Source organism: Phycodurus eques, chromosome 16, assembly GCF_024500275.1.
Source record: "Phycodurus eques isolate BA_2022a chromosome 16, UOR_Pequ_1.1, whole genome shotgun sequence".
In the NCBI taxonomy this organism is placed as follows: Eukaryota; Metazoa; Chordata; class Actinopteri; order Syngnathiformes; family Syngnathidae; genus Phycodurus; species Phycodurus eques.
This window is the reverse complement of record NC_084540.1, coordinates 20,521,174-20,534,840: the sequence shown is the minus strand read 5'-3', so window position 1 is coordinate 20,534,840 and position 13,667 is coordinate 20,521,174. Positions and strand designations below refer to the sequence as shown.

At 41.7% G+C, this 13,667-nt stretch overlaps 2 protein-coding genes across 2 annotated transcripts; both read right to left on the bottom strand.

The window, feature by feature from the left end:
- Positions 1-2,891: 2,891 nt before the first annotated feature.
- Positions 2,892-9,408, bottom strand: LOC133414733 (metalloproteinase inhibitor 2-like). The gene is made up of 5 exons (XM_061700319.1): positions 9,279-9,408; positions 8,503-8,576; positions 8,341-8,443; positions 7,466-7,590; positions 2,892-3,035 (listed from the first exon to the last, which is right to left on the bottom strand). Exons 1-5 carry the CDS (start codon positions 9,406-9,408, stop codon positions 2,892-2,894), a joined length of 576 nt encoding a protein of 191 aa, XP_061556303.1.
- On the bottom strand, positions 9,409-13,593 carry LOC133415135 (metalloproteinase inhibitor 2-like; the record flags this gene model as incomplete). Its single annotated transcript, XM_061700967.1, has 6 exons — positions 13,464-13,593; positions 12,133-12,251; positions 11,959-12,061; positions 11,710-11,831; positions 11,358-11,507; positions 9,409-9,423 (listed from the first exon to the last, which is right to left on the bottom strand). Coding segments are annotated over exons 1-6 (639 nt in total), but the record flags the coding sequence as incomplete, so codon positions are not given.
- Positions 13,594-13,667: the final 74 nt, after the last annotated feature.

The window sequence follows — 13,667 nt, the reverse complement described above, 5'->3', positions numbered from 1 at the left end:
ATGTCTTTGCCGAGTCGAAATTAGTCCAAATTGTTTTGTCATTAATATGTGCCCATGTCACAATCTCAATATCTAAAGCACCCTTCAGCTCGAGGGGCTCAGCAAAGGGTAGCTCCAAAATAAGTTGCAATAAATTGTCTAAAGTGCACACCTACATACTGCATGCCAACAAAAATTACTCCTCTCTGCATTAGCTTTTTAAAAATTAAAAGCTCAAGTGTATCTTAAATCAGTCCTTAAATATTGTGTAACTATCAATTGCACCAGCAAAGTATAATTTTGGTATATTTAAGCCACAACAACAGTTTAGTTTTTTTTCAGTTTAAATATACTGTTGGCCTCAGGTGGAAGCCTTGTATATCCAATAGCTTTTCAAGAAAACCAAAATAACCACATTTGTTGAGGGATTAACATTTGTCAGACAGCATACCATTTTCAACACTTTACATTGGTTGATAATTTGTAATTCAATTTGTGAAACAATACAAAATTGACCAAATTTGGACAGGTCATTTCAGCGATACGAACAGTACCACCACATTTTTAGAAAAAGAAAACACTTGTAAGCAGCTACATACACTTTCTGGGGGGTTCATTACTTTATAACAGTGGCATATTTCCTCCACACAAACGAGTTATTTTATAGGAGGTTTTAAGGAACCAAACCACAGCTAAAGAATGAGGGTTTGCAACAAAAGGCACACGGACAACATATGGTGAATAAATGCGCAGCATTAATAAAGCATAAAGGGTTATGAAGTTTTTAATCACAGACAGCTCAGACTGCACAAGGGAGTGAATTTCCCCGCCAGTTAAATTTATCCCTCCCCAATCACTCATGCATCAAAACCTTTATTCTGAAAAGGCGATGTGAAATTACTTGGAAGACGAACAGCAGCAGTTTTAAAAAGTATTGTGACCTCGTGTGCTTGTACATTTTATGCCCAACATTTACCTTAAGCAGAAGTTGGTATAAAAGTGCTCATGTCAGAAAGGGGCAGGGAAAACAATACACTGCATTGACTTTGTTTATTTGAGTGAAGGGTCTTCAACATCCATGAAGTCGTTTTTTTTGGACCAAGCGGCCCCTGTGGACCAGGTACAAGAACCGGTGGCTTTTCTTGAGGCAAGCAAAGTGTCGGTACACCTTGCCCATCAGAAAGTCCGCCCACAAGCACTCGGCCGGGCCGCTGCCGCACGGGATGGACGTGCAGCGCGTAAGCTGCAGGAGACAGAAATGTCGACAGAAGAAGACCGCCTATTAGTGCTGTACTGATAAATTGGTCTGTCAACAAACAGTTTGTCTCGCTCTGTCTTATACTGTCCCAGGTGTCCAAGGCGGGCAGACCAGAAAGAGCAGCACAATGGCCATTCAATCAATGCATTGTGACAAAAACTGTTCAATTTTTTTAAATTCCATTTCGTTACACGATGTTTTTATAAAGTACATCATCATGGTGTGCTATTTTTCCCTCATTTAAATACACAATTGTTTTTGGGGAGGAGGCTGGAATGGATTAATTTCAATGGGAAAAGTGTTTTGAGTTAGGAGTGTGTCACAGAACAAATTAAACTGGTATCTCAAGGCACCACTATACCTGCAATTAGCTTGAAACTCACATTATAATGGTCGTTTTCTGAAGATACCTATACACCCGCAAAATGGACGTGACCGTCTCCTCGGCACAGTGCCTCCACCAGCTGGCATCCAAATTTAAGTTGAAGCGACTGATGGGCGACATAGGCCGTCTGTTCACACAGATCCTACCAGACGATTCCTCATTTCAAACCCAGTTGTCCCTTCTGCAGTACGCCACACAAACTGGAGACCTCATCCTGTGGGAGAACTGCATGCATTATCTGGCCTGGAATTTCCAGAAGCTAACCCAGTCCCCGGCTTGGCTCAACCTCTCCTGGGAAGTCCTCGGGGCACTGCTTTCCCGTTCGGACCTTTTCTTTTGATCATGAGGGTTTTTCCTGGCTCAAATTGAGGCAGAGATGGCATTTAAGAATTTACATGCAAGTTTTTATTTTAACACCAATTCAAAATAGAGGAACCCTAATCAAAATTAAATCTGCTAACCAGTTAAATCAATTGACTCCCACCTATAAAGGATTGTAACTGCCATAAAATGGCACCAAAGCCCTATTTTCCTGGGAGAAGGCCATGGCCTGACTAAAATGAAGCTCATCACTGCCGTTCTTTGGCACCAATCTGCCATCAAGCAATATTTTAGACATGGCTTTGGCCTGAGCACAAGAGTTTGCGCCCCCCTCCCCCCCCAGAAAAATGGAGACTCACCCCCAAAAATACATTTTAAAAATTGCCACTGCCAAGTCACAAATGTGGAGTTTCACTCTACAGTGAAACAACAATATTAAGCAAGTTTACTATATGTGGCCAAGTCAAATGGAAAACACTGCCTTTTTGGCACATTTCACAGCATTAGAAAAATGTAGGCATTCTTGTAGGGGGTGACGCAAGACCGCCTGTGCACACCATAGAGCTGCTGAATTGGTATTCAGTGCCATTCACCAAAAGACTGGCAGGTTCAGAAAAGGAAAACCAAATTATTGAGTCGATTTAACGAGACAAAAAGGGGCACGATGTTTTTAAATTGTCCCCTACTCCAAAATGAGCTAACATTAGCAGGCTAATTCAAGTGGACATCCATGGGGACAATTCAGCCATTTCTGACACCAGAGCACTTTAGTACCAACTTCTGCATCTTTTATAGGAAATGTTGGGCATAAGATGTACAACTTGGAGCTAGTCTGACACCAGAGCACTTCAGGGGGTGGGGGGGGGGGTGGACAAAACACAGCATTGTTCCATTTTTGTTTTTTTATTTGCATTAAGGGTCTTCGATATCCATAAATTGCTTTTTGGGTTAGGCAACCCCCATGTACCAGGCACAAGAGCCGTCGCTTTTCTTGATGCAAGTAAAGTGTCGGAACAAGATCCCCATCAGAAAGTCTGTCCACAAGCACTCCGCGCGGCTGCTTCCACATGGGCTGGACGAGCAGAGTGTGATCTGCAGGTGACAGGACAGCAACTTCATCAATTCATGATCTCACACAACATTGGGAGAGACTACTGGAATGCCAATTAGTCGCCAACACTCTACATTACCCAAAATGCAACATTCTGTACAGCAACACTAAGTAAGAGACTGTTGACTTTCATCAATAGGTGCTACTGTTTTGGTTAGCAAGAGTTCAAATGGGCTCAGCAGTTTTCCATGTTTCTATGAACTAGGTATTTGTTTACATTAATTGCAAAACAGTTTAATCTGTTCTGGCCACTACAGAGTGGTATAAACAAACAAAAACAAAAAAGCCTCATCTAAAATCCACACCGTGTTCTTACCTTGCAATCGCAGCCCATTTGGTAGCGCTGCGCCACGCCTCTCTTTTGCGTGGCGCTCATGTCCTCCCACCGCTGAAAGAAGTCACACAAGTAGACATGCAGCAAAGCGTTGTTGTCCAGTCTGCCTGTAAGATGTGAGAGCAAATGGGAATTTTGAAGCATCTGTAAGTAAAGGACCCTTCTAAAATACACCTGGCTGTCACGAAACTACTGTGGCCCTTCCATGCTGCACTTAGTTTGCGCCGCAAGAAGGCACAAGCTTTGCCATAGTTTGTGTGGAGCAAGCGAAGAGAAGTCGCCTGGCGCCTTCCCGACTGGTTTGGATTTAATGTAGGTTACAGCTCAGCAATATGTATTAGTCACTGTTAGAAATCCCTGGCTTGATTTGTAAATGACAAAGCAGAGACAGTGCCCAACTGCTGAAAGACCATTGGTTCAGCAAAGTCTAATGGCATTGCAGGGATCTGGAGAAGTTCAGGTTCAGCCATGAGCACCACACAAAAAAAAATAAACCTTACCCAAACATTGTTAGTGCTATAACTGCTATCAAGTTACTTTAGTTTGGAACAGATTTAAACGTACCAGAGATTAGATACTCCGTGCCATTGACCAGATTGACTCCACACGCTGCAGAGTTGCTTGCAGTGTAGACTGAACCAAAAAGCTTTTCAGGGCCCTTGAATGCCTGGAAAAAAAAAAAAAAAAAAAAAAAAAAAATCACCATCAAGTGTAATTTGCATACATACAGAGTAGATTAAGACTATGAATCTTTTACCTCAGTCTGTTTGATGTCATACTTGATAACATTTAAGACACCAGGATTGAAGATACCAGGAATTTCCTCACCATGATTTAAGACAACGTCAGCCTTCCCAACAACCGTCGCCTTTATGACTAGAAAGACAATGAGTTTTTATAGATTATTTACATTCAAAACAAAAAGATGCATCCAGCTTTGAGGATTTAGTGCCGAGGCGGCACCACAAATCCAAATGAAAGGAAAACATGTTTGACTGTCAGTACTTTCTGGAAGTGCAAAGACAAGAGCAAGCAAAACTATTGCCTTGATGTAGACTCAGTAAATTTGAACTATGAGCATCTGTAAAATGCTTTTAAAACCTCAAGTAACTGAATCCACAAAAAGTCTTTAAAAGTTAGTATTGATACACACTTAAGTGAACCTGTAATTACATCCTCAAAAGGTAACACTATCAGGAATGCATGCACTGTCTTGCATATCCGAGTGAACTGCTAGCTTTAAAAAAAAAAAAGTCCAGAAAGAGCTTCAAACTAAATACTCGAGGCCCCTTAAGTAAGTGTCAATCATTTTGCCACAGACTGGAAATGAATCTGAAATCAGGTATGGCTTCTCTGAACACTATCCTTGTTACAATGTCATTAAATTATGTAGAATACATGTGCATTTAGTTTTAGTCTTCACTGTCCAGTTTCCACTTTAGATTTCTGTCCAAACAGATTTCCTCTTCAGTGTGTTCCCATGTCAATGTATTCTGCCCAGGGCCTTCAGAATCCCAATAGCCGGTTTAGGACAAATGGGCATTATGAACAATTGTGGTTTTTCTTAACCAAGCAGATGTTACATTCACTACTCACACACCGATATGCATACGACAGTCCCATTTTGCGCTCCGTACCGACAGCAACGCCAAACTAGGGAGGTCAACGGCTTCATCCCATTCCGTGTGTGTGTGTGTGTGAATGGGAAGAAAACCAAAATACAAAAAGGATGCCAGTACATTTTGCTGCATATGGTTCTGTACAATTAAGGGAACTCAGAGTCCCTTTCAAGTTTTTTGCCTTCCTTTTCTCCCCATTAAGTTGACTTAATGAGGAGCCCGTTCACAACTTACCGACTTCTGCTTGGCAAAACTCCTCCTGTGGATGCCTTGGGAAACAGCTGCAGGCTTGTGCTCCTTCCTGAAGCTGCCACAAGCACAGCAGCACGAAAGTCTTCACCGTCCAGCTCATCGTTGATAGCGCAGGCCGACAAAGTAAAAAAAAAAAACAAGAAATCTAAAGAATAATGCAGAAATGAGAAGGTTCAGGTTGCTCAGGACACTGTTGGAGAAGGGCTGCTGTCTTCTGGAGTACCAGCTGGTTTGCTCTGCTTAAGCCCAGTATCACGTGGGCCTTTTTATGGCTGCAGAATCCGCCCACAATTGTCAATTAAGCGAAGTCACTTGCACACGCTGTTGGTGTTTTCAACAGGTGTGGGCAATTAACTTTTCAAAGCGGTTGACGAGGGCCACACCAACCTGTTAACATCAATTGTTTTACATATCAGTGTCTTTTTTCTATTAAGTACGAAATTGTTTTACTAAGGTGCTATTTGTGTAGCGATGGTAAACAGTGATGGAAATTATTAGATCACCCTTGTTTCTTCAGTTTCTTGTTAATCTTTGCTTGGTTCAACGAAAGGTAGATTTGTTTGGGCTTTAGCTTAAAACAAGTCAAATAGTGGGTGGCACGGCGGACGACTGGTTAGCACAGCCCCATCACAGCTCTGAGGTCATGGTCAAGGTCAGTAACTACCGACACTGAAAGCACACGTCACATACATTGCCAAAATAAAAACGAATTAAAATTCATCCATCCATCCATTTTCTTCACCGCTTATCCTCACTCAAGACTGGGTCGCGGGCTGCTGGAGCCTATCCCAGCTATCTTCGGGCGGGAGGTGGGGTCCACCCTGAACCGGTCGCGAGCCAATCGCAGGGCACATAGAAACAACCATTCGCACTCACATTCACACCGACTGGCAATTTTGTCTCCAATCAACCTACCACGCATGTTCTTGGGATGTGGGAGTGCCCGGAGAAAACCCACCCAGGCACAGGGAGAACATGCAAACTCCACACAGGCGGGGCCGGGATTTCAACCCCGGTCTCCAGAACTGTGAGGCAGATGTGCTAACCAGTGGTAAACCATGCCGTATAATTAAAATTGATAAGTGCAAAAATTTCAGAATAACAAAAAGTTATATAATCAGAAAACAATTGAAATAAAGCACTTATTTGCTGACACTTAAGTTTGCTTCATTTTGTTGTTCTGCTTTTTAACAGCAAGCCTACTAGTGGGGGGGGGGGGGGGGGGGGTCCCATTGAGGATATTACCGATTACCAACAAGTCATTGCGTTTTCTACAAGGATTTACAGATAAATCAAAATTGACCAAATTTGGACCGGTCATTTCAGCCCAATACCAGCGATACGAACGGTACCACCACATTTTTAGACAAAAACGCTTATAAGCAGCTACATACACTTTCTGGGGGGATTCATTACTTTATAACAGTGGCATATTTCCTCCACACAAACGAGTTATTTTATAGGAGGTTTTAAGGAACCAAACCACAGCTAAAGAATGAGGGTTCAAAAGGCACACTGACAACATATGGTGAATAAAATGCGCAGCATTAATAAAGCATAAAGGGTTATGACGTTTTTAATCACAGACAGCTCAGACTGCACAAGGGAGTGAATTTCCCCGCCAGTTAAATTTATCCCTCCCCAAGCACTCATGCATCAAAACCTTTATTCTGAAAAGGCGATGTGAAATTACTTGGAAGACGAATAGCAGCAGTTTTAAAAAGTATTGTGACCTCGTGTGCTTGTACATTTTATGCCCAACATTTACCTTAAGCAGAAGTTGGTATAAAAGTGCTCATGTCAGAAAGGGGCAGGGAAAACAATACACTGCATTGACTTTGTTTATTTGAGTGAAGGGACTTCAACATCCATGAAGTCGTTTTTTTGGACTAGGCGACCTCCGTGTACCAGGAACAAGAACCGTCGCTTTTCTTGATGCAAGCAAAGTGTCGGTACACCTTGCCCATCAGAAAGTCCGCCCACAAGCACTCGGCCGGGCCGCTGCCGCACGGGATGGACGTGCAGCGCGTGAGCTGCAGGAGACAGAAATTCATGCTCTCACAACATTGTGGCGTGACTCCTGGAACGGCAATTATTGTTCAAGACAGTCTCCACATTACCCAAAAAGTATTAATACTGCAGCAGGAAGTCTGTTTAAGTGGCATCAACATTTTTCTAATCTTAAATCCATCCTTGGCGTTTCTACCTTGCAATCGCAGCCCATTTGGTAGCGCTGCACCAGGCCTTTCTTTTGCATGGCGCTCAAGTCGTCCCAGTGTTGAATAAAGTCACACAGGGAGATGTGCATCGTACCGTCGTAGTCCAGTCTGCCTGTAATGGTGGATAAACAACAGGAGGGCAAATGAGTGGAGAAACTGAGGAATTTGGGTGGAGCGCAAACTTGCCCAGATTTGGCACAGTTATGAGCGGCCAAACAGGAAGTAGCCTGGTGACTTTCGCCCTGCCGGTTTGGCTGCAGCACAGGAATGTACATTTATTTGTCAGCGTTACAACAGAAAACTGTCTACTTCTAAATAAGGCTGTGATGACAAAGCAGCAGCCAAAATAGTGTTGTTCATCCCATTCTCATGGCACAGCAGGGATCTGGGGGAGTTTAGGTTGGTCCGTAAGCTACACGTCTATGAAGAATGGTTCAGTGTGTACTTCGGGTTGAGCAGGAGCCAGTTTCATTTTCTACATGTTGCGAAGTGGCACTTTCTAAACCATTTTTATTCCAAAGGCTAATGCAAGATTAATTTGAAACAGCAAGAAAAGAGGCAAAACTTTAGCAGGTAGTCTCCTACTCGTGACAAGTTTGTCACCATTGCCTGCAAATTTACTAATATCTGTAATGTTGCCGTTTTAATGTACTGTTGAAATGTATTAGTTACTAATTAGTCAAGGAATAAGACTCCTGCAGTGTCCTAATACTTTGTCTAGTGGTTATATGCGACACGTAACAAGTTTTATCGCATTAACATGTGACTGTCAATGTTCAAATATTTAAAACATTGATTGCGCTATTAAAAAGTATATTCCTATAGTCCGGAATAGATTGTTTCCACCGTTTGTGAAATATACCTGATAGTAGATACTCCGTGGCATTGGCCAGATTGACTCCACACGCTGCAGAATTGGGTTCAGTGTAGATGGAACAAAACCGCTTTTCAGGGCCCTTGAACATCTGGGAAAACAAACAAGTTCGATAAATTGTGAATTTGCAGACATGAAGACGAGTCTTACCTTGATCTGTTTGATGCGATACTTTATAAGATTTAAGGTAGAGGCAGCCTTCCCAACCACCTTTGCCTTGATGACTGGAAAGACAACGTTATAGGTTTACAAAATTGAGCCATTGCATTCACTTTCTGGTGTATAAAAGTCAACTTTAAAAACTCTAGCAATAGCTACAAAATAATTTAGACCACTTAAAATTTATTTATTTTTTTATTTATTTTTAAAGTCAGTTATTTTGGTACATGGATGAAATGGAGTCTTAAAACAGGTCAGCCTTAATGTCATTTGCAACACTTGCACTTTACTGCCGATTCAAGTGAAATTGTGAGATTTAAAAATAACTTTTTGAATTGTAAGTCATACTTTAAGTTAGCCAGAAATGGCGCCAGCACAAGTATAAACCATTGTGAACCTCGAACTTCCAGGTCAAATTGCTAGCTTTAAAACACCAATTAATGATAAGTTTAATGCCTCAAGGTGTTCAAGATTCTTTGGCAGCCATTTTCTCACAGACTACAAATTCATAAACTGCCTTAATTTCCTTAACACTTGCAATTTTGAGACTTGCTAGGTTTGATTTAAAAAAAAAAAAAAAAAAATCTAGTTACCGTCGCTGTATAATTAACAAAAGGCATCTTTAAAGTCTTTTTTTTTTTTTTTTCTCTCCACAACAAAACATTCAGCTGAAATGGCATCCATTAAAAACAAGAGTTTAGCAAAATCCGTGGTCCCTCACCTCCCCTTGGGAACTATGAATTACTGTGGAGTCCCGTTGAACTTACCAACATCCGATTGACAAAACGCCTCCTGCGGATGCCTGGTGACACATTTGCAGGCTTGTGTTCCTTCCTGCAGCCCCCACAAGCACAGCAGCACCAGGGGCAGCGCGACACTCTTCGCCGTCCAGTACATCGTCAATAGGTCAGGCTTAGGGTCAAAAAAGGAGACAGTTTGGTTCGTGCAAACAGGGCCGCTGTTCCCGAGTGAGCTGTCTGCTCTGCTAAACCGACCAGTGTGCTCTACCTGACTCCATGTTCGCGAGGGCCTTTTTATAGGCGCAAAATCCACCCACGTGACGTCACTTGACCTGAATACACTAATGACTGTTTTCACCTGGCTTTCCCCAATCACCTCTAACTGCGCACACATGAGCTTGCTTGAAGTTTAATCAACTTAATTGAAAAGTGCCGGCATGGTGGAAGACTGGTTAGCACATCTGCCTCACAGTTCTGGGGACCGGAGTTCAAATCCCAGCCCCGCCTGTGTGGAGTTTGCATGTTCTCCCTGTGCCTGGGTAGGTTTTCTCCGGGAACTCCGGTTTCCTCCCACATCCCAAAAACACGCGTGGTAGGTTAATTGAAAACTCTAAATTGCCCGTAGGTGTGAATGTGAGTGTGAATGCTTGTTTGTTTCTATGTGCCCTGCGATTGGCTGGTGACCAGTTTAGGGTGTACCCCGACAAAGATAGTTGGGATAGGCTCCAGCAACCGGTAAAGCAGTAAAGATGGATAATTGAAATTTTCAGAAGCACAAACAAGTTTAAAAAAAAAAAAAAAAAAAAAAAAAAAAAAAAAGCAATTAAAAGCAAGCTCTTAATTACTGACACCTGAGCAGTAAGGCGTTTTTTGACAGCAAGCTGAGAATGGGTCAGTTCTTACCGATTCCCAACTTATCATTGCAGTATAGCCCAGTTGTAATTATATTTCAAAAGTGTATACCAACAAAACAAACCAATTACTTGCTCCTAACTTCACTTTGGGCTGATTAAAAGCTTGTGGCACACATTGATCCTTAAACATGCAATTCATTAAAAGATCTCAAAGCGCAAGTATAACTTCATAGTTGCTTAAACATACCAATGTTAGTTGAAATAAGTGAAGGGTTCCATCCAATTTTCAGAGGAAAAAACCCCCCCAAAAACTAAGCAGCATCATTCACACAAACATCTTATAAAAGATTAAACTTCCGATTATAAATAATTGATATTGCCAAAGCATCAAGAATGCTCTGGTTAATGAATACTTGGCATGAGTTATAAAACAAGGGCTATGGCAGGTGGAATCCTATTTTTAACATGCTTTAGGCTGAACTTAACCATCTTCACAGTAAAGAGCAAGTTAGCAGGCCAGCTCATGTTATTCCCAATATTAACGTAGTAACGCAATACTAGAGTAACGTAGTTTGCAAACAAGTGCTTTGGGTGTGTATTAAAAAAAATATATATACATAAAAAAAGCTGAATTGTCACCATTGGGAAAAATAAAGACACTGCATTGATTTTATGCATTTATTTTTCATTTGGACTTAACGGCCTTTGGAGTCCCTGAATCCCTGTTTGAGTGAGGTAAACCCCCTTTCCCAGGCACAAGAACTGTCCCTTCTCTGGATACAAGCAAAGTGTCGGTACAGCAAAGCCATCAGGAAGTCGGTCCACTAGCACTCTGTCAGGCTGCTGACACCGTACGGGAAGGAGCTTCAGCGAGTGATCTGCGGGTTAGGGTGTCGCAGTGATTTAAACGAACAGGTTTACACCACATTGAACGACTGCTAGATGCTAATCGTTGTTAAAGCAGTTAGCGCTTTTCCGTCTATTAACAGCATCCATGAATGAAGCGTTGATTCAGTTCAGTGGATGACAAAGTTAGTTATCTTAAAAAAAAAAAGATAAACTTTTTAAAGATGTTCATTCATCATCTCAAATATTTGTTAGGAATTTGAGTCATTAGATACAATTAGCAGCCCATTTTATGTCAACTTTGCACATAGATTACCATAAAAGCAGACTTGACAATTTTTTTATTTTATTTGAGTTAACGGCCTTTGATACCCCCCAAAAAACCCTTTGTGGGCAAAGCACCCACCCTGAACCAAGCGCAATAGCCGTAACGTCTCTTTATGCAAGCATAGTTTTGGGCCTGCTCGCCGCTGGCCATCTTCACCGGCAGCAAGTCCGTCCACAAGCACTCAGTCGGGGTGCTGATGCCGCATGGGAGGGAGGTGCATCGCAAGATCTGAGAGAAACCAAGGACACAGATTTACACTCAAACATGTTCACACAACATTGTGGCGTGACCTATGGAATGCTAATCAATGTTGAGCAGTTAGCTCCTGTTCATGAACAAAATGTTTGTAAAGTGGACAGAGCGACCGCTCTTTAGTGGCCACTAACTTAATTGAAGCAGTGTGACCAAAATCCATCCCTTGTGTTCCTACCTTGCAATCGCAGCCCATTTCATAGCGCTTCAACAAGCTCTTTTGAGTGGCACTCAAGTCGTCCCACGGCTGGTACAAGTCGCACAAGGAGATGTGCAGCGAGCCGTCAGAGTGCAGTCTGCCTGTAATGGCGGACGACGGGACAGAAGAGCGTACAACAGTTACGGTTCAAATGTTACTTATAACAGTCGTGGTTCCAGTCATAAAGGTTTTGTCAATAGATCCCTGGGAGTTAAAAAACATGTATACCCATAAGTATATACTCAATGCCATTGGCCAGATTGACTCCACATGCTGCAGAGTTGAGTCCAGTGTAGATGGCACCAAAAAGTTTTTTCGGGCCCTTGAACATCTGGGAAACAAGTTAGATACACATCCAATATAATTTGCATACATGCAGATATATGAATATGCATCTTTTACCTTTGTCTGTTTGAGGTCATACTTAATAGGATCTATGACACCAGGATTGAGGAGACCAGGATTTACGACACTCCGCTTCAAAGAAACGTCAGTCTTCCCAACAACCGTCGCCTTAATGACTAGAACGACATGAAATCAGATTTAAAATTTACATTAAAACCAACAGGGGTATCCAGGTTTGAGGATTTGGGGCGGGGAAAAAAAAAAAAAAAAAAAAAAAAAAAAAAAAAAAAAAAACTTCAGACTGTCAGCACCTCTGGTGAAGCCTGAAAACCATGGGCAAAAATACTAATTGATGCAAAACTCTCCTTTGAGTAGGCTTAGCAGTGAACATTTTGAAATGTGTAGACCAGTTCATAAAAGTTCATTTTCAAACTCACTGTGCACCTTTCATGTTTATGGTATTTAATATCACTACAGAGTAGACTGAAAATTGACCATGCACACAACCACATATCCAACCAACTGCGAGAAAAAAAAAGAGCTGCAAAATACACAAGTCACCTTAAATGTCAGCCATTATCACATCTGAAAACAGCACCATAAAAACTGCTTTAATTAATGCAATTAGAAACACCTACTCTTCCCGACTTAAAGTCAACTGGCTACGTTGCTTAAAATTCTAGTTAGATTTAAGCAACACTGAAGGCCTCTTCAGCCATTTTGTCACAAAATGACCCTAAAAAACAAAAGTTATAAAAGTGCCTCAACTGAAAACACCTGCAACGCTGTTGGCCGAATGAAAAGTGCGCTCTTCAGAAAAATCTAGTTGGGGCTTTCATTCAAATGGACTCTTTATAAAGTCATTTTGCCAACATCTTGTCAAAAATTCATTGGGAATGGAATCACCATATGAACTGTCCTCACCTGCTTCCCTACACGTCAAATTAAATTGCTACCTCTTTAAAAATGTTAACTACAAATTGTTCTGAAATCAGCAACTCCTGCATCCCTAATTATGCAAGCCAAATTGCTAGCTTTAGTTAAAACTGAAGTACTAAAAGGCATGTTTTAAAAAAAGGGATTTTGCCACCATTTTCTTACCAGGGAGACTAGAATTTGAATTTAAAATGACAAAAAGATGAACTGCTGTCATATCATTAGCAAAACCTGTGTTCTCCCACCTCTCCTTCACAGCAAAAATGCAGAGTTCAAACTCATTAAATGGAGAAATTGTCCTAAATGCAAATTTATTACAGTAACTAGACCGGAGAAGAAAGGAAAAGTTAATTGAATACACTACACAACCATGATAGGTTCCATACAATTAATAACACACCCCTCCCAAAAAAAAGTAAATGACTTTTTTTGGAATCCCGTTCCCAACTTACCAACATCTGCTTGGCAGAACACCTGCTGCGGATGCCTGGCGACACAGCTGCAGGCGTGCGAGCCTTCCTGCAGCCCCCACAAGCACAGCAGCAAAAGGGGCAGCACAAAACTTCTCACCATCCAGCTCATCCTTGAGCGTTCAGGCCAACAAACCTTGAAAAAAATAATAAAATAAAATAGAACAGGGAAGATTTGAGTTGCGT